Below are 22,395 nucleotides of genomic sequence, written 5' to 3' on the forward strand. Positions count from 1 at the left end.
GCATACCTTCAAGTACCCCCAGGGGTACGCGTACCCCCATTTGAGAACCACTGTATTAGACCATTCATACATTTTTAAGATACTAAAGCCATTGTCTTTCCACTCGACTGCAGATCAGTTATCAGAGCATTGAGTCTTCTGATCCTGGCATCAACGTCCCTGGACCCAGAAGAACCGTTTCCAAGCTAAAGAATGAGACCTACCACATGTTCTCCAATCTCCATCCTGGAACTACGTACCTGATCTCCGTTCGAGCCCGGACAGGGAAAGGCTTCGGCCAGACTGCCCTAACTGAAATCACCACCAACATCTCAGGTATTGTACCGCTAAAAATAATATCTGCATTAACAGGTGTAGATACAGATGCAATGCTCATACAATTTGGAATTTAACTAACAGTATCTGGGTGGTCGAACCGTCACCACACGTGAAGTCACATAAGATGTCAGCAACTCTCATGTGTTTAGATTTTTGGTTTTGTTGTCATACCACCACTCTAGCGTACTAGTGATTGCGCAAGAGGACTTTTCACTTGTTGAGATGTAGGAAAGACGCGTCCGTCTTAGCTGCTCAGTGGAATTACAATATTGACTAAATAAACACATTCATTTTGATAAAGAGATGCTAACAAAAGCAACATATAGCAGAAAGTACAATGGCCAGCCTGAAAATGAACACATCCGTTTAAAACATAATGTACTAGGAGTCAAACTGCACACGTATTTGTGTTTTGAGTTTTAGCTACAAAGTTTTCGTTGTCATGATTTCTCATGACACGTTAGATTTATGTTTTATATTCCTGCGTTTTTTGGTATTGTTTCCTGTCTTGTGCTGTTATTTTTCATTCCACTTCCTGTCTGCCCTCATTCTCCGCCACTTTATCTTTGGCTTGAGTGCTGATTCTTCACACCTGCCCTTGATTAATGATAAGTTGTGGCTCAACTGTCCCTAAACAGGAGGGTTTTTCGAACACTGTTGCCTTCCTTGCGACGCTGGTTTGTTGTTGTATGTTCATGGTGCCCCTTTTTTCTTTTGCCTTGCCTTGATTTTGCTCACCCATTTTGCTATTCTGTTGTTTCCTTATTTGTGTATGTAATAAAAAATACCTTTTACCTGCACGCTGCCTGCCATCTCTGCATTTTGGGGTCACACCAAATGCCAGCATGCAGCACTGTGACATTCCGTTCCATAAAGAAGTGTACTAAATACAGAAATGAAAAACAAGAAGTGATTGTTTCCTTTAATAATATTCAAGCGGTCATGAAAGTCAAAGTATTAGCCGCCGGAGCCGGGATCTCGACATGAAGGTCACCTCCAGGCGCCCAGGATTTGTACATTACCACCGCCATAAGTGAGGTGTGAAGCATGCAGAGCCCCTCCAGAAGTGTGCAGCCCAGCCTTTGACTCGTGGAGTTATGACTAGTGATAAGAAGACCAAGCTTGGAGACGGTCTTCTGTCATTGGGTATCATTCCTCCTTGCCTGTTAAATACATAAACCTGTTGTGTCCAAAATGTCACCTGCGTGCCATTGCGGCTCACGGCTCTTTTATTATGGGCACTTGGCACATTGTATTAAAAAAAACAACAAAAGAGCGAAACTTAAAAGAAGCTGTGAAAAAGCTGAAATTTTTATACTAATAGCTAATGATAACACACAGATTAGTTTTCAAATATATGTATACAGTCTAACCTTGTTTATGCGTTTAATTAGTTCCAGGCCTGACCTTTAGGGGTTTAAAAAGAAAAAGTATTTTGAATGAATTGTGATTTTTACTTGTAACGATTTTTAATCGATTAAAAAAAAAGAAAAATATTTTTATTTTTATTTTTAATTTTTTTTTTAAAGAGTATAGAAAAAAGAATTGTTGTATACTTTTATTATTGCCTTAATTGTTTTAGACTTTATTAAATGTTTGGGTAGAATTGTATTAAAAATAATATATTACTTTATCAGCGCTTTTATCTATTTTATGGAGGAATGTAGTTAATCATTGAACTTGCACCCCATGTTATTAAAAAGATATTGATTTTGAATCGAGAATTGATTGTGAATCAAATCTTTACCCTTAAAAATCGAATCGAATCGTGTGGTCCCCAAAGATTCACAGCCCTACTGACTGTGGTAAATACATTATCGCAAAGGAAGATTATTTATTAAGGAATCTTATATTTCAAAAGCATAAATAAAAACTGTTTAAAGCCTTCAAAATGTTGTTTTTTAAGATTATCAGAACTTTGTGAACATAAAATAATGTTTTATTGTTATATTGTTTTACCCCACATAGTAGCCTTGAGTGCGTTCTACTTGCCTGCAGGTGCATTGATATGGACTTCGTCAAGGCTTCTATCACGGCCGCTATGTGAAAATAAGTAAACGAGACAAAGTCAGTGATATGTTATTGTTCAGTTTAATGCTCAAACTAATAATGCTATTGATAAAAACAACATTCGGTGAGGGGAGCAGTGAGCAGCAGCAGTGGCCGCGCTCTGGAATCATTTTGGTGATTAAACTCCCAATGCCAACTCTTGATGCTGAGTGCCAAACATGACTCGACCGGGGTTTGAACTCACGACCTACCAATTTCAGGGCGGAAATTCTAACCACAACTCCACTGAGCAGGTGGTTATGTGGTTCATTGGTTATATATTAAATAATGTTTATCTTGTACTCTTAATCAAATAAATGACTTCAATGATTGTGGCTGCTGTACGGTTATACGTTCAGTGATCATATAATAGAAAGTAATGATGGCAAAGATTGACACTATAACATGTGTTTTTATCCCCATCATTTACTATGGGAAAATAATTATGGAACACTGGTAGTTGACCAGAAAATGTTATTATAGAATGTTCACTGCAAGATTACAAGTCACATGACTGAACATTTTAATAGTAGGACTCAAACCTAGCTTCTATGACAGACTGCATGAAGATCATTTGCTAAATTGGGAAAAAAAAATTATTGTTGCCATTATAAACCTGCCCGATTGCTCATCTTACTTTGAAAGCTGTGCTGAAATCTGAAATGTTCAGTTAATCACTGCAGCATGCAGGTATAAATCCAGACTTCACCGACCCTGTGCTATAATTAGGATCTTCTTTTCCCTATTGACCTTCATATTTTTCTTCTTGTGCCAAAGCAAAAAGGTAAATGATCCCAGAGTGTAGGAGCTATTTTCCATTGCGACTCTAATCAAGTGGCAAGCTGTCATCTTGTTGTCCTTAAGACATTAATTAACTTGTGGAGAAACACCACAGAGAGGACATTTGGTATAAGGAAGGGCATGTGTTATGAATATATGTATATATATATATATATATATATATATATATATATATGTATATATATATATATATAGATGTATATATATATATATATATATATATATATATATATATATATATATATATATATATATATATATATATATATATATATATATACACACACACACACACACACACACACACACATAAGGTATATACTGTCAAGGACAAATGTCACATTAAATAGTCTTCTTGATAATGCTGATGGGAATCCAGCCGTCCTCATGGTCTCTCCTTTTAATGTGCTTGTTTGGTGATGGAATTACTCCTGCAAAGAATGCATAGCAAAGCTACTCCAAACTATGTCTAACTAGCACTGCCTAAGTCTCTCTTCTGAGAGGCCGTTTACTTTAATTAGCGATTTAGAGCACAATCCCTGCCTACTGGCTATGTGTCATGGAGAGTTCTGGCACAAATCCATTTTGCAGGAGGAAAGGAGAAGTATTTGCAGGTCATCCTCAACTCCTTTTGGCTGGCCAATGATGCAGAACATTCACTTACACTGAGTTTCTCTCAAAGCGGTGCTGACAGCATGCAAACATTGAGCACCTTCAACTGCAACTACTTTCAGCATCTTTAAACTGTAGCCATTTCTGATCATCCAGCTCCACTTTTACATGAGCACATATACAGTTAGACATGTGCAACACTGTGTCTGATGTTTAATTAGCCTGCTGCCTTTCAAAAGATCTTAATTGCCAGCGATCCTCAGTGTTTTTGAATTTTTTCAATCTTTTAGTCTAATAATGTCTGAACTGAATGCTGTGATATTGGCCAACAAGTTTTTAATGTACTAATCGTGTATTCTACATGACCTGTTTGCTCTCCTCTCCGTTTCTAATTGACTCCTGATATTAAAAGCAAAATGTGCCGCGACAACTCTCGGGAAGAGCATGACTTTAAAAAAAATCCATTTAAATGAAAAACTCAATCTATTTTGCCTCCCTGGCATGACTTTAACTTGGACCTGTGGCCAGGGAAACTATAAGAGAGGTTCTAACAATGTGCTTAATGTGGGGACAAGGGTATTTAGTATATTAGCTGTGCTGGCCTTGTAGGCACAGAAATAGGGTGTCTCTTTTCTGATATTCTGCTGTGTGCTAGTTCTGCAAGAGATGGAACATTTAATAGATAATAAATAGCCAAACACTGTGCGTTCAATCCGTCTGTTGGCAATATTACATCTTTATAAACTGTACAGGCTATGTTATAAGAAACCTTTTGATTAGTCTTTGCTGTCAAGAAGTGTGAGGAAAATAGAAAATTAATTGCAGTGTAATAAAAGTAAAATGATATTTAACCATTGACCCTGTGATGGCATTTGAAAGCTTTTTAAAATTAGATACGGTATTAGAAATAAGTTATTAAAAAACATTTACTTGCCTTTCTCGCAACATAAGAAAATGGTGCGGAGTGAGATTATTGCTGGTGCTGCAGCACAGAGCAGGCACATGTACCAACGTCTTTCGGCAAAGAAAGTTAAATTTCTGGCTAACAAAAGAAAGAAGGCTGAGGGACAGTTGAAACACACTTTGTGTTAAGATGTTCCAATGTACTGTAACTAAGCGCTAAGACAATAAGTAATTATGTATTACTAAGCAGCATGTACAGTACCATGCAACAGTGTAAGGCAGTGGTTCTCAACCTTTTTTCAGGGATGTACCCCCTGTGAACATTTTTTTAATTCAAGTACCCCCTAATCAGAGCAAAAAAAAAAGAGATAAAGAAGTAAAATACAGCACTATGTCATCAGTTTCTGATTTATTAAATTGTATAACAGTGCCAAATATTGCTCATTTGTAGTGGTCTTTCATGAACTATTTGGAAAAAAATATATAAAAATAAGTAAAAACTTGTTGAAAAATAAACAAGTGATTCAATTAAAAATAAAGATTTCTACACATAGAAGTAATCATCAACTTAAAGTGCCCTCTTTGGGGATTGTAATAGAGATCCATCTGGATTGATGAACTTAATTCTAAACATTTCTTCACAAAAAAATAAATCTTTAACATCAATATTTATGGAACATGTCCACAAAAATCTAGCTGTCAACACTGAATATTGAATTGTAGCATTTATTTTCACACTGTTGAAGTATTATTCAATAAATATATTTATAAAGGATTTTTGAATTGTTGCTTTTTTTTAGAATATTTTGGAAAAATCTCACGTACCCCTTGGCATACCTTCAAGTACCCCCAGGGGTATGCGTACCCCCATTTGAGAACCACAGGTGTAAAGCACCATTACATGTGTTGTAATGCAGATGCCAATTTTGATGAGCAAAAAATGTTTTTATCTTGCACTTTTTACATTTAACAAATGTACAAAGTGCATTATGAATCACACTCGACAGAATACAGCAAATGTATTTCTACTTAGAAGCATACAGGCACCAAACTCTGGAAAATCTTACTAAACTAATCAATCAGTCAATCAATGTTTACTTATATAGCCTTAAATCATGAGTGTCTCAAAGGGCTGCACAAGCTACAACGACATCCTTGGCTAAGATCCAAGAAACAACTCAACCCAATGGGATGACAATGAGAAACCTTGGAGGGGACCGCAGATTTGGGGCGACCGGTGCAAAAGACGTCGAGTGGATCTAGCATAATATAATAAATAATATTACATATTTATTACATTGCAAAAAAAGTATTTTTTTTAAATATTTACATTTAATAAAAAAGTTTAAAAGTAATATAAAAAAACGAAATATTATATTATTTTTATTTCTAAAGATTTTCAAGAGTTTTTTGACTATATGTTTGCAAGTAGGAATACATTTGTTTTTTATTATGAATGTATGGGAAACATTAACGTATGTAAAATATGTCCTCAGCGCCAACATTCGATTATGGAGACATGCCATCCCCCTTGAGTGAGACTGAAAGTACAATCACTGTGTTGCTGCGCCCCGCCCAAGGCAGAGGAGCACCTGTCAGGTGAGGAAACCATCTTAAATTGTGGAATGCAAGCTTCAGAAAGAATGCATTCAAATTGTCCCCTTCTGACCCGTTGTGTTCAGCACATACCAGGTGGTGATAGAGGAGGAAACAGGGAAAAAAGTCAAACGGGAGATTGGGCTTCAAGAGTGTTTCCCACTACCGATGTCCCACGGCGAGGCCTTGGCCAGGGGCAGCCCGCACTACTACACTGCTGAGCTGCCACCCAGCAGCCTGCCAGAGGCCAGTCCCTTCACTGTGGGTGACAATCATACTTACAACGGCTACTGGAACACCCCGTTGGACCCTCGTAAAAGCTACCTCGTCTACTTCCAGGCTATGAGCAATTTCAGAGGGGTGAGTGTCCAACTTTAGTAAACACACATTGAACGGAAGCCAGTGTTAAGGGGTGTTTTGATTGATAGATTGATTGAAACTTTTATAAGTAGATTGCACAGTTCAGTACATATTCCGTACAATTGACCACTAAATGGTAACACCCGAATACGTTTTTCAACTTGTTTAAGTCGGGGTCCACGTTAATCAATTCATGGTACACATCATGTTACTGATGTGGTTTTGTTAATACTGTGGTTGATGCTGTTAAACAGCTGGCATTGTCTGGGCTTACAACACTTAAAATAGTATTAATGCCATGGAAAGGATCGCGGAACGATAACATTTTGAGCTGGCAGGGTAAGTACTTGGAAATGATGTGTTTATTTCCCACTACTTTGATTCCCTACACCCGTGCCAGAAAGGGTAAATTACATGCCTGTATTAGTGGGAAGTGCGAAGCGTCAACAATATACTCTTCATCATCTACCTTTTATATAACATGGTTTTGTTTGTCCTTTCATTACGTACCATTCACTTAACTTTCTTTCCTAATAAATTCTTCGTTTGTCCTTTCTTTATTGTACATTTAGCTGATGTGTTCAGACTTAGCAAACATCTCTATCATGGCTTTAAAGCAGAAATATTCAACTAAATTGTTTTAAAGGCCCACTGAAATGAGATTTTCTTATTTAAACGGGGATAGCAGGTCCATTCTATGTGTCATACTTGATCATTTCGCGATATTGCCATATGTTTGCTGAAAGGATTTAGTAGTGAACATCCACGATAAAGTTCGCAACTTTCGGTGCTAAGACAAAAGCCCTGCCTCTACCGGAAGTCGCAGATGATGACGTCACCCGTTGAGGGCTCCTCACATATTCACATTGTTTCTAATGGGAGCCTCCAACAAAATATGCTATTCGGACCGAGAAAACTACAATTTCCCCATTAATTTGAGCGAGGATGAAAGATTTGTGTTTGAGGATATTGATAGCGACGGACTAGAAAAAAAGTTAAAAAAAAAAAGTTAAAAAAAAAAACGCGATTGGGACGGATTCTGATGTTTTTAGACACATTTAATAGGATAATTCTGAGAAATCCCTTATCTTTTTAGTGTGTTGCTAGTGTTTTAGTGAGTTAAATAGTACCTGATAGTCGGAAGGGTGTCTCCACGGGTGTCTTGACGCACAGTGTCTCAGGGGAGTCGACGGCAGCTGCATGGAAGGCACACGCTCAGCTTTTCTCCGGTAAGAAGCGACTTTTTAACCAATAGTTTTCTCACCGGAACCTGCTGGTTGACATTTCGTCTTGATTCATGTTCGCTTGACCGCGCTCTGATCCATAGTAACGTTTCACCTCCAGGAATTTTAAACAAGGAATCACCGTGTGTTTGTGTGGCTAAAGGCTAAAGCTTTCCAACTAAATATTTCTATTGTGACTTCTCCAATATTAATTTTACAAATTGCAAAAGATTCAGCAACACAGATGTCCAAAAAACTGTATAATTATGCCGTTAAAGCAGACGACTTTTAGCTGTGTGTTTGTGTGCAGCGCTCATACTTCCTAAAAACCTGTGACGTCTTGCGTACACGTCATCATTTCACGACGTTTCCAGGACAAAACTCCCGGGAAATTTTAAATTGTAATTTAGTAAACTAAAAAGGCCGTATTGGCATGTGTTGCAATGTTAATATTTCATCATTGATATATAAACTATCAGACTGCGTGGTGGGTAGTAGTGGGTTTCAGTAGGCCTTTAAGGACCACATTTACATTAATTTAATGACCAGGGTGGGGCGGATTACTCCCTTCACTCGTATATTCTTAATGACTTTGACTTAAAAAACAAGAAAAAAAAAAAAAAACTGGGACAGTACATATTGATAAACACAGAAATTGCACAGTTTTGTAGCTAGTGGATAATTTTATCCCTGGGGCAATTAATGCCTAACACACAAGAACAGGACAGCATCAAACAAGAGGAGTACAAGAACATACAATAATATAACAAACAGTAGGATTTAAAAAAACATTAATAATTACAAATTACTAATGACAGAGCAGAAATTAGAAAGTTGGATTTACTGTAATTGCCAAAGTGCTAAAGCGATTGAGTGTTAAGATATGCAAGAAAAACATTACACATTGCCTGTTACAAACTGCTAATTCACAATTCTGTAAAGTGCTGTTGTAAATTGCACATTGCCATAACTATGTACGGTAACCTTATTGCACACACACATACACGTGTGCGTGTGTGTGTGTGTGTGTGTTTGTTTGTGTGTGTGTGTGCGTGCGTGCGTGCGTGTTTGTGTGAGTGTGTGTGTGTGTGTGTGCGTGTGTGCGTGTGTGTGCAATAAGGTTAGCATACATAGTTGTGACTATGTTCGCACTATTTCACAACATTTGCATACTGTACATATGAAAGTACAGACAGGGTCACAAGACTGGTTTATCACTAGCAACATACTCCCCAAAAAACAACCCATACTTTAAAAAATACTTTTATCAATTACACCATTTATGTGTGATAATACAACACGTCTAGTGGATTTATAAAGATTCATTATGAGTGCAAATTTTTAATTAAACACAGTTGTAAATGCTCGCTGAAAGAAATAAGAGTTTGTAAGTTTTATTCGTTACTTGGTATCGTGTTCCATTAGTGTGACGTGCAATGAGAAAAACTGACTGCCTAAAACAGGGTTCGGGAACCTTTTTGGCTGAGAGAGCCATGAAAGCCAAATATTTTAAAATGTATTTCTGTGAGAGCCATATAATATTTTTTAACACTGAATACAACTAAATATGTGCATTTTTAAGTAAGACCAACATTTTTAGAGTCTCTTTTTCTTTTTGACAACATTGTTATTCTGATGCTAACCAATAATGAAGAAATTCTTCTTACCATTAGTGCGACTTCTTGAACAGGTGCGGTAGAAAAAGGGATGGATGGATGGATTAAAAAGCATGGGAATGTTTTATATTTTGAACGTTATTTTTAACACTTGATTACCAGCGGAATAATTCATTACTTATCGTGTTAAGCAATGTCAGCTAAGATTTATCTGAGAGCCAGGTGCAGTCCTCAAAAGAGTCACATCTGGCTCTAGAGCCATATGTTCCCTACCCCTGGCCTAAAAGCACTTTTTCTGAATGGGACCAGACAGTAACCTTGGGGCAGTGTAGCTTGGTTGGTAGAACGGCCATGCCAGCAACTTGAGGGTTCCAGGTTCGATCCCCGCTTCCGACATCCTAGTGACTACCGTTGTGTCCTTGGGCAAGACACTTTACCCACCTGCTCCCAGTGGCCACCCACACTGGTTTAAATATGATTTAGATATTGGGTTTCACTATGTAAAGCGCTTTGAGTCACTAGAGAAAAGCACTATATAAATATAATTCACAATTCACCTCTAGGTCCTAAACCAATCCATCAATTTAAGTTTGTCTTTATAAATTACTTTAGAAGAGGTTGAGCTAGGCCATCAATAATGTTGTACACTAAGGAAGGAATTGCATATTATTTTTTATATTTTCCTAACTCAGCAATGTATGTTTCTTTAAGATATTACAATGATGGTTTGTCAAACACTTTAAAAGCTTGCTCATACAAGACGTTGACAGGCTTGCATGCTCATGCCCAAGTTGTTATACATTTTGTATATTCCGAAGAACGGTAGACATTCGATTTTGGTCTTTTTATTTTGTCAGAGCTACAGAAGCACTCTGTAGTTTTCAACGACCTTCTGCAAAACAGCTAGTGAACGATCATCTCTATGACAGCACTCTAGTGTTTTTAAGATTCATCTTCAAAAATGTTTTTTTAACTGAATTCGCAGCCCGCCAGTTTAATAGGTTGAATGATAAAAAAGAGAGGACCTAAAACAGGACCTCGAGAAACACAAATATTGACACTGAAGGCGTTGAACAAATGAATACCGAAGCATCTGAAGTAAACAAGCTACAGCAACACATTAGTTACATAATTCACATTATGAAAAACATGTGCAACCGCCAAAAAGGACAAAACTTAAAGAGCTGCCTTAAGGAACGCCTCAGTTATGTATGACTCCAGGGTTCTCTGCCTATGACCAAGGTTAAAATGTCAATGCAAGGATCTGAAAATGTGTTTACATTGGCTCAAGTTCCTCTATACAACAGGAGCCCTCTTGTGTTTCTAGGAACTTGATGCAAAAACGTTTGTCTCCTAAGATTTGAACTGAACTTGGATGGCCGTTATAGTGTCTTTCCTTTGCTACATTTGGCCCCCGGGCCGCCAAATGAATAGCCCTGTTTTAGAGTGTCATGGTTAAAAGGAACAATGTTTAAGTTTCCGGCCATTCGAGTAAAAAGACAAAGCTCGGGCTCCAGCGATACCCAGGGGACATTAACTTTCCAAATTCGATTACACGAGGAGCTGCTACCTGGATGAAGCAATTACTTAGTGATAATTGGACCCAGGTGCAGATGATCAGAGGAGGAGAGACGATGCTTTAATATTTGCTATCCACAGCCAGACCTCCGTGCTTGAATGACATGTCCACAAAGTGGACCTGTTGACATATAAAGGACTTTTTTTATTTTGTATTTTTTTTACAATACACAGAGGTTACGCATGCAGAGCTGTCTTTATCCAGTGACATTCCTGTCCTGGGTCATTTAGGGATTCGATCTCATTAATTCATTGTCCATCTGTGGATGGATCCTGTCTCAACCCTGCAAGATGTTGCCACAATCATTCCCACTCGAAAGCAATCCAACCCCAATTTGATTTAGCAAGTCTTTCAAACACATCATTGGAGCAGATAAAGTAGTTGTGATAGCATCAACATTAAAGGTGGTTCTTCCCCTTGGTGGTTTGGTCTCATCCGTTAATGGTCTTAACAGATTTGGTTCTGTCAGTAGACAGTCGTCTTTTTTGCTAATAGACTTAGGTGGGTGGTTTTGTGACGATCTGTCACTTCATTTGTGTTGTTTTTTCCTGTTTTTGTATTTACTTCCCGTCAGTGCTCTTATTTTGTTAAATTTCGTGTTTGTTCCGCAGAGCACTGTTTTCTCCTCACTTGCCGTTGATTACCAGCCAGTCCACACCTGTTGCTAATCAACATATGTCTATTTATGTTTTCACTCAAGAACTCATCAGTGCTCGAAGATAATTCTCTGTTTGGAACTTCTGTTTGCAAGACTGCTTTGTGTTTTTGTTTGATGATGATTAAAGTCATCTTACCTGCTCTCAGCTCTCCTTGTTCTTGCATCTTGGGGTAACAAAACCGCAGCCATGCATTTTTGTGACAGTATCTTCGAGCCAGACTGTTGTTACCTCCCGAGAACTACTCTGTTGGCGATGTACAGCCGACGTTCCGGACCGCACAATTCATGGAGGACTTGAAATCCAGGTTTTTGCGGTCCCAGCCCACAGCAGGCTCGGACCTTTCCCTCCCGGCTCGGCCGCCAGTTCCGGATCTCCGACCGGCGCATCCACCGCCGGCATCTTCCCCATCGCCTGCTGTGCTTTCTGTCCCAGCTCCACGGCAATCGCCTGTGCCGGCTCGTCGACCACCGGTTCCCACACCGCGTCGCACGGCGGTCACAGCCCCGGTCTTACGCCGGTAACAGCCCCGTGTTTTACGCCGGTCGCGGCACCACAACGCCCAACACACGGCTGGACCCCCAGCACCTCTTCCTGCTCCTAGGCAGCTTCCAGGAGCTGCACCACGGCTGCTCTTCCTGCCAACACCTGCTCGTCCTGCTATTCTGGGGAAGGCTCCAGTTGAGCCCACTGTGATGTCCCTTCTGTCCTCCTGCTGGGACTCTGCGAGGGACGTGTCCTGTTCCCTCCTCCTGGCCCCCTTCCGCCCGTCCCAGGTTTTCGCACCGGGGGTCATCGGCAGACAGGAACTCCTTCGCCCAGTGGTGGACGGCGTCTGGTATCCGCCTAGTGGATGGGGGTTACTACCGGCAGCGGTGCAGCCAAGCACACGCCGCTGTCATCCCCGCCATCGTCTCTTCCAACAGCGCGGCCACCTTCATCTTCTCTGGCGCGCCTTCGCACTGCGCGGACATCTTCCGCGTTACTGTTGAGACTGCAAGGTGCCGCAATCTTCATCGTCGGCGATGCCAGCTGCGCGACCTACTCGAGCTCCTACCCCACCCTCCTGCGCAACCTCCTCCTCGTCTGCCTCTGATGTGACCGTTCCGTGATTGCCCGCCTCGCCAGTTGCAGCGGCGTTCAACGCGTCGTCGCCACCTGACTCTCCCTCGCTGGCTGCGGGGACACTTGGTTTGGCGACCCTCTGCCAAGTCCTCCCTCCGCCCTCCCTTAACTTTTGGACTTTTGGACTTTTTTTCCTTACGTGTTTCAAGGGAACATCTGGAATCTGTTCCTTGACGGGGTGATCCTGTGACGATCTGTCACTTCATTTCTGTTGGTTTTCCTTGTTTTTGTATTTACTTCCCGTCAGTGCTCTTATTTTGTTAAAGTTCCTGTTTGTTCTGCGGAGCACTGTTTTCTCCTCACTTGCCGTTGATTGGCAGCCGGTCCACACCTGCTGCCAATCAACATATGTCTATTTATGTTTTCACTCGAGCACTCCTCAGTGCTCGAAGATAATTCTCTGTTTGGAACTTCTGTTTGCAAGACTGCTTCGTGTTTTTGTTTGATGATAATTAAAGTCATTTTACCTGCTCTCAGCTCTCCTTGTTCTTGCATCTTGGGGTAACAAAACTGCAGCCATGCATTTTCCTGACAGATTTGCTCCATTACCAGTGGCATATTTTTCTAAGCCATTGGAGAAACCTATTGAGGGAGTGCATACTGTGCACTTCATACCACTATTCTGCTAAGCATGGGCTTAGATAGGGTTTACTGGTGGACGGGATTAGGTTTTGTTTTGTCTGGTAGTGAGGCAGAGCCCATGACCCACAATGAGGGGAGCATTGGGTGGAGCATTACCCAGGCGACAGTGTCCCCCTTTTTTAGCATGGTGCTGCTTTCATTCAGAATATTCTACAGAAGTAGTGGCAGTGGACATTGGTAGAGGAGAACAACACAATGCAATTAAGATAAAAACAAAACATGAACAGATTTACGAATGTGAGGTAAACCTCACCTGAGAGGGACTAGAAGACAAAAATTATCATTCATATTAGGGCTGTCAAAGACAATTAATCACACAAAAAAAACATATTAATCATGTATAAATGCTGATAATTCACACAATTTATTTTGACCACATATTCTACTTTACCTAAAAGGACCCATAGCGTCCCCATGACAGAAATTTCACTAATTGGGTATTTTTTGTTTCTGACAATGAATCTGCCTGTCATTTCCCATAATTTCATTTAGTTTTTTGAGTGATAGGTAGATAACGAACTGTACTTGGAAAGCCCCCTTTTGCATCGCCAGACTCGGTATGTAGCCCCCTCTTGGTGTGATGTCATGTACAGAACTGGAGTCTATTTTCCACACATGGACAGTGTGAATAAAGGCATGTAAGTCTATTATTCTGATCACTTATTTGTATGTTTTTGTTGCCTTTGTCCATGATTAAATCAAAACCGATATGGTTAACATTATGAGCAAAAAATAAATGTAAAACAATTGCTATTTCCAAACACATTTATCTCCTCTTCTACAGACATCATAGCCTGTGTTTCCTCATGCTCTTTCAGAATTTCCTCAAGCACATTGAGGAAAACATCCGTAGAAGAGGACGCAAAATATAATACTAGGGGCTTATATTCTTTGTCTCTCATTTTTTAATATCTGCACTTCTTTTACCACTTTTCTGATGGTTCAGACTCAGTCTGTCTCCCTTTGAAGGGGCTCCTGATTTTTGGGATCGCATTTGGCAGTTTCTTACATTTTTTACATCTAAACTCCGATCAAAACCCTTTTTCTTCAAAGTCAGAATCATTAAAATGACCCTACAAATAACACTCCTCTCACTTGATCTGTCTCATTTTGCTGAGTCAATTTCAGTGGAGTGGTCCATACTTTCCTCATACTCTCATCATTTGAAAAGGTATGCAAGTTAATCAAAATTCAGAAGTGTGGTTAATCTAATTTTTCAAATTAATAATTTGACACCTGTAGTTAATATACATTCTGCTGGGCTCAGGAAAAGAGCATCTCGAAAGTTTTCACCATAACTAATAAACATAGTTGAGACAGTTATTTTTTATAAGTGGAAGAAACTTTTGGAAGTTACTGTATGATACTGATATTACACATGTCCCATACAGTGTGATTATTATATTTCCAAAAATTGCATTTGTTTTACAAATGCATAATAATCATTTAAAGATTGACACATGACGTCTCATGAAGTTAAGGCGAATAATAAAGAAATACAGTATTCAAGCATTCAGAATTGGAATGAGAACATGTTTTATCTTTTGAGCGAGAGTTTTCTGAGATGCTGTCCCTAATCTAAAAAGGCAGATGTGATAATAAGGACTACAACGCAGAAGAAACCTCCCTAGTATGATGCTGAAAGCTCCAAACGGGCTGTGATATATATGACATTGGAACAACCTGTTTGGACGTCGAGTCAGCCCATGGTGGCGATACATGACATCATTGTCACTCGGGCTGCACGAGTATTCGACATAGAATCGACGTCGAGATTTTTAATCAGTGCGATAACGTTTCTGCAAGAGGCTCAGGTGTTCTTTTTCCTCTGCCATCACCGCCATTTGTGTGACAGAAATGTTGACCCTTGTGTTTATTAGTCTCTCGCTTCAAACAAGGAGAAAGAGAAATAGGTTTCTCTGTGCATCGCTCTCAGCACCTGAGAGCGTTTATTTGACAATAGAATTAACTGAAAACAATGATCCCTCTTTTTAGTCATTCACAATCTTTGTCTAGGTGGGCAGACAGCAGGGCTCCAGTTTTACACACACAAAAAGAGCCTCACAACTTGCTTGTGCGAAGGGCTACAAAGTAACAAAAATTAGGTGTAAAAATATGATTACTAAGCCGAATGTCGAATTAACTCAACTCGTCGTGTTTGGAGGAAGAAGAATACTGAGTTGCATCCCAAGAACACCACACCTACTGTGAAGCATGGGGGTGGAAACATCATGCTTTGGGGCTGTTTTTCTGCTAAGGGGACAGGACGACTGATCCGTGTTAAGGAAAGAATGAATGGGGCCATGTATCGTGAGATTTTGAGCCAAAACCTCCTTCCATCAGTGAGAGCTTTGAATGGTTGACCAAATACTTATTTAAAATTCTTACAATGTGAATTCCTGGATTTTTTTCCACATTCTCTCTCTCACAGTTCAAGTGTACCTATGATGAAAATTACAGACCTTTGTAATCTTTTTAAGTGGGAGAACTTGCACAATCGGTGGCTGACTAAATATTTTTTTGCCCCACTGTACATGTTGTGTGTGTGGATGATTTTAAAACTAATTTGCATCACCTGTTCTTACTTAAAGTAATCACATACTGTACCTGGATGTTACATGTAGTCGTTGGAGATGATTGGGAACAACTTTTTTTTTTTACCTCTTGTCAAGTTTGACATTCAGGTAATATGTGTCTGTGCTTCAAAGAAAATCTATACTAGATATAGAGTAATAAAAGTTTCCTGCCTCAGTCTTCTATGTCATATTGACTGGTTCATTAATGAAGGTCTGGTGGGTTTGTGTCCGTCTTGACAGCTTGGAGAAAATTGCATCCAATACTCTCCAACAGAGGCATCCGTGTGAGAGTAGTTTGAACAGTATGGGGCCTCATAATATTTAGCATTTAGCTGTGCTAATTATCTGGAGAGGGACTGTCAAGCCTGTGTAATTGCTTTGATTGATCGGTCTTAAGAGGCTCTTCAAAGTCTGTAGATACCAGACTGCGGCTTTGCTGGCGAATGCAGCAGCGCTTACTTCAAACGCAGACACACTGAAAATATGGGCAGTGGAGCCTTGTGTTGTGTGTTGGAATCCATGTTGTGTGTTTGGAGCTGCCAGGACCCACCTGCCCCTGAGACAGGACTAGCACTACACAGTTAAATGTGTGAAGTGTGAACAACCACGACACGCTTGCCAATTTAACTGTTCCGCTAAGTTGGCATGCAGTAATTCATATACCTATCGTAAAGAGCACAGGTGTCAAACTCATTATACACCTTATGAATTGCAACGGACACCACAGCTGTAGTAGTCAGAGTGCTAATAATAGGATGCATTGCGCTAACCATGTACCGTGGCTCAGAATACCATTAAAAGTAGCAATACTGTACCACTATAACTATTAAAGTGGTCCTATTATGCAAAACCCACTTTTCGTGTGTGTTGGCGCCTGTTTTTGTGTATTTGGGATCCTAATGAGAGCCGAAAATCCAAATGCAAACCATTGAAGCGTTAGGGAAATATTTATAGAACAAGTTAAAGGCCTACTGAAATGAGATTTTCTTATTTAAACGGGGATAGCAGGTCCATTCTATGTGTCATACTTGATCATTTTGCGATATTGCCATATTTTTGCTGAAAGGATTTAGTAGAGAACATCGACGATAAAGTTCGCAACTTTTGGTCGCTAATAAAAAAGCCTTGCCTTTAGCGGAATTAGCAGACGATGACGTCACCCGTGTGAGGGCTCCACACATCCTCACATTGTTTATAATATGAGCCTCCAGCAGCAAGAACTATTCGGACCGAGGAAGCAACAATTTCCCCATTAATTTGAGCCAGGATGAAAGATTCGTGGATGAGGAAATTTAGAGTGAAGGCCTAGGAAAAAAAAAAAAAGCGAGGGCAAGTGAGAGCGATTCAAACGTTTTTAGACACATTTACTAGGATAATTCAGGGAAATCCCTTATGCCTATTGTGTTGGTAGTGTTTTAGTGAGTTAAAGAGTACCTTAAAGTCGGAGGGGTGTGGCCACGAGTGTTTTGACGCCAGAGTCTCTGAGAGAAGTCACGGCAGTAGGAGGACGCGGGCTCTGCTGATCTCCGGTAAGAGGAGACTTATTTCCACCATTTTCTCACCGAAAACTCCCGGTTGACATGTAGTCAGGATCCATGTTCGCTTGACCGCTCTGATCCATAGTAAAGCTTCACTTCCAGGAATTTTATACCAGGAAACACAGTGTGTTTGTGTGTCTAAAGGCTAAAGCTTTACACCTACATCTTTCTACTTTGACTTCTCCATTATTAATTGATTTGCAAAGCATTTTTAACCCATATTCAGTTGTATATGCTACAAAGACAACATATTTGATGTTAGACTGATAAACATTTTTTTCTGTTCAAATAATCATTAACTTTAGAATTTGATGCCTGCAACTCGTGACAAAGAAGTTGGGAAAGGTGGCAATAAATACTGATGAAGTTGAGGAATGCTCATCAAACACTTATATGGAACATCCCACAAGTGTGCAGGCTAATTGGGAACAGTTGGGGTGCCATGATTGGGTATAAAAGCAGCTTCCATGAAATGCTAAGTAATTCACAAACAAGAATGGGGTGAGGGTCAACACTTTGTAAGCAAATTGTCGAACAGTTTTAGAACAACATTTCTCAACGAGCTATTGCAAGGAATTTAGGGATTTTATCATCTACGGTCCATAAAATCCTCAAAAAGTACAGAGAATCTGGAGAAATCACTGCACGTAAGTGATGATATCACTGACTTTTGATCCCTCAGGCGGTACTGCATCAAAAACCGACATCAGTGTGTAAAGGATATCACCACATGGGCTCAGGAACACTTCATAAAACCACTGTCAGTAACTACAGTTGGTCGCTGCATCTCTAAGTGCAAGTTAAAACTCTACTATGAAAAGCCAAACCCTTTTATCAACAAGGCCCGAGCTCACCTATAATGGACTGATGCAAAGTGGAAAAGTGTTCTGTGGTCTGATGAGTCCACATTTCAAATTATATTTGGAAACAGAGGACGTGGTGTCCTCCAGAACAAAGGGGAAAATAACCGGATTGTTATAGGCGCAAAGTTCAAAAGCCAGCATCTGTGATGGCATGGGGGTGTATTAGTGCCCAAGGCATGGGTAACTTACACATCTGTGAAGGCACCATTAATAATGAATGGTCCATACAGGTGGAACTCAAAGTAAAGCCGCTGCTCCTTCACATCGAGAGGAGCCAGATGAGGTGGTTCGGGCATCTGGTCAGGATGCCACCCGAACGCCTCCCTAGGGAGGTGTTTAGGGCACGTCCAACCGGTAGGAGGCCACGGGGAAGACCCAGGACACGTTGGGAAGACTATGTCTCCCGGCTGGCCTGGGAACGCCTCGGGATCCCCCGGGAAGAGCTAGACGAAGTGGCTGGGGAGAGGGAAGTCTGGGTAACCCTGCTTAGGCTGTTGCCCCCGCGACCCGACCTCGGATAAGCGGAAGATGATGGATGGATGGATGGGTCCATACAGGTTTTGGAGCAACATATGTTGTCATCCAGGCAACATTATCATGGACGCCCCTGCTTATTTCAGCAAGGCAAGTGTTACAACAGCGGGGCTTCGTAAAAAAAGAGTGCGGGTACTTTCCTGTCCCCCCTGCAGTCCAGACCTGTCTCCCATCGAAAATGTGTGGCGCATTATGAAGCGTAAATTACGACAGCGGAGACCCCGGACTGTTGAACGACTGAAGCCATACATAAAACAAAAATGGCAAAGAATTCCACTTTCAAAGATTAAAAAATTAGTTTCCTTAGTTCCCAAACGTTTATTGAGTGTTGTTAAAAAAAAAAAAGGTGATGTAACACAGTGGTGAACATGTCCTTTTCTCAACTACTTCGGCACGTGTTGCAGCCATGAAATTCTAAGTTAATTATTATTTGCAAAAAAAAATAAAGTTTATGATTTTGAACTTTAAATATCTTGTCTTTGTAGCGCATTCAGTTGAATATGGGTTGAAAAGGATTTGCAAATCATTGTATTCCGTTTATATTTACATCCAACACAATTTACCAACTTCTATGGATACGGGGTTTGTACAATGACGTGTATATTATGTATAAAATCAGTGCATACTTACACCGCGTGTCAGGAGAACGGAACGTAGCTTTGGCATTGTGACGGTTAGCAGACACAGAGTATAATATTATTTAGTATATAAAAAATAAAAAAAAACACACTCACAATGGAGTCAAAGAACACGTAGCTAGGAGTAGAAAACAGAACAAAAGAAGGTGAGTGCAGCTAACAAGTGCACAACATGACACGGAACCTCTTTTTGGAGGAAAAAGAGACACTCGCTTCCTGACGCATGAGGTCTTAGACAAAGCAATAGGCATTGATAACCGGCCCTGAAATGGGAGACTGATTGGCAACCGGGACACACCTGTACCCGGTTGCCAATTAAGGACAGGTGTTAGAGCCATCACTCAGTAGCCAGACAGGGTAAATGAAACTACAAATTGAGAGTACTGGACAGTGACAATCCCAGGAAAGAGTAAACTTCTGGTGAGTAAATATCATCATCATCATCATCATCATCATCATCATCAGCCGTTGTCAGTCCACTGCTGGACGAAAGCCTCAGCATGTTTCTGCCAAAGTGAACGATCTCTAGCTGCTCCCTGCCACTGCACTGTTCCCCAATATTTGTCAATTTCATCTCGCCATCTCACTCTCTGTCTTCCTCTATTTCTGCTCCCATCCATGGGTCTCCATGATGTCATTAGAGAAGTCCATCTATTATCGGTTCCCCTACTGATATGTCCAGCCCACTTCCACTTATTTCATTTGATAGTTCTCATAATATCTTGGACTTGCGTTTGTTTTCTCACCCATTCATTTTTTTTTCTGTCTTTATATGTGATTCCGAGCATATTACTTTCCATGTTGTGTTGTGCTGCTGCTATTTTCTTTTCCATTTTATTTGACAATTCCCAAGTTTCAGCTCCATATGTCATGGTTGGTAACACACATTGATTGAAGACCTTTCTTTTTAGGCTTAATGGTATTTCTCCTCTCATGATGTTGCTCAATTTTCCATATTGGCACCAGCCCAATCTGATTCTCCTCCCTATCTCGTGCTCTTGACTCTTTTCTTTTAGGTTAAATCTCTGCCCCAAATAGATATATTCATTAACTTCATCAATATCATTTCCATTAACAGTCACAGGTCCATGAGGTACCATGAAATTTGCCATAACTTTAGTTTTCTTCATATTCATTTTCAATCCACAACATTTGCTGGCATTTGCAAGGTCTTTAAGCAGTAAATATACATACAATTAAAGCCCCAATATATATGTATATATATATATATATATATATATATATATATATATATATATATATATATATATATATATATATATATATATATATATATATATATATATATATATATATATATATATATGTCAGTTTTGGAGTTTAAGTGGATTTTTCTTGTTTTGTTGAATAACTTTGCTGGAAATGGCACAAGATTGTGGCTATATATGTTGATAGGGTGTTGTTTCATCGTTTTAATTTTTTTTAATTTTGAAACTGTTTTAGCAACTTTGAGGAAAGGCAATCCTTTTCACCATTCTAAAGGATGCTTGTGACTTTCAAGCATAAGCGAGAGCAGCAAATGTGTGGGGCTAAGGCCAAAGCATTGAAGACGGGAAACAGCCTCTCAAGGAAAATAAAGACAAAAAAACATCTATTTAACTGTACGTGCTCAGCGCCATTTACATAAGTGTCCCTTAATGGCATCTGTACATTTTAATTTGATCAAGCATCTCTCAAAGAGGTGGAATTGGATTAGGGTCTTGAATTTCATTAATGTTGTTCAACAAAGGTCCTTTTATAACTCTGAGATGTCATCAGCTGGAGTTTGAATAGAATTAATTCATTTTCATAGTGGTGCATCAGTCTGGAACCATCCCCTAATTATAGCCCCCCAACCCCTTTTTAACTCTAATCTTTTCTCCTTCAGAAAGAATCTCTTATCTGTGTCTTTAGTAGGATGCCACAGCTCACAGATTTACTGAAATGTTGTTATAACTCTCATATCAAAAGGTTATTTTTCCTTTTAGTCAGAGTACATTTTCCTGCAGTAATTACTCAAATAAAACATACTTTTAGAGAAGGAAAGAAGAGCCCACTTAAAATTGTGAGCTTTAGATCTTATAGAGAGGATATCACTTTGTATCTGGTTCTATTAATGAAAAAGGCAAAGTAACACTCTCCTCATTTGTGTGTTTTTCCTTTTGCAGGAATCCAGAATAAACTGCATCCGCATTGCCCGCAAAGGTAATATGACATGAATGGTGTGACCCAGAGTGTATTTTGCATCAAAAATCTTTACACACGTTGCAGTATTTTCTCTTTGTTATTGAAATGAAATCATGCAAAAGGACTCCAAAGAAAGTAAAATAAGTTCAGTAAAAATGTGATATAAGGCAAAAAGAAGGTCAGATAAGGTAAATAGAAAGTAAAAGAATATTAGTAGGTAAATAAAAGGCAAAAGAAGGTAAATAGAAGGTGAAAGAAGGTAAGTATAAAGTAAAAAAGGTAAGTGTAAAAGTTCAACCAAGTAAAAAAGGGAGCTATAAAGGTAAATGAAGGTAAATAGAAAAATAAATGCAGTTAAAAATAAGTATATTGAAGGTAAAATAAGTTATATATGTCACACTTGCGGGGCCACATGTTAGCGGTAGTTGTCCTTATTTGAGATGCAAAATGGAATGCAGGAATGCAGCTTGCAAGTAAAATTATATTTATTTACACCTGTGAGTAGTCAAACTCTACAAAAACACTTGTTGCGGGGTTGTGCACGTAAAACAGAACACATGTGCTTTTAGGAGTGCATGA

At 39.6% G+C, this 22,395-nt stretch overlaps 1 protein-coding gene across 4 annotated transcripts in view; it reads left to right on the top strand.

The window, feature by feature from the left end:
* LOC133562154 (receptor-type tyrosine-protein phosphatase U) overlaps nt 1-22,395 on the top strand; it is a 565,556-nt gene that overhangs the window by 392,146 nt on the left and 151,015 nt on the right. For all 4 annotated transcript variants that reach the window (XM_061916074.1, XM_061916075.1, XM_061916076.1 and 1 more), the window contains exons 10-13: nt 114-315; nt 6,180-6,282; nt 6,366-6,639; nt 21,798-21,834. In XM_061916074.1, coding sequence (XP_061772058.1) covers nt 114-315; nt 6,180-6,282; nt 6,366-6,639; nt 21,798-21,834 — 616 coding nt within the window. The remainder of the gene's footprint in view (nt 1-113; nt 316-6,179; nt 6,283-6,365; nt 6,640-21,797; nt 21,835-22,395) is intronic.

This window comes from Nerophis ophidion, linkage group LG11 (genome assembly GCF_033978795.1).
Source record: "Nerophis ophidion isolate RoL-2023_Sa linkage group LG11, RoL_Noph_v1.0, whole genome shotgun sequence".
NCBI lineage: Eukaryota > Metazoa > Chordata > Actinopteri > Syngnathiformes > Syngnathidae > Nerophis > Nerophis ophidion.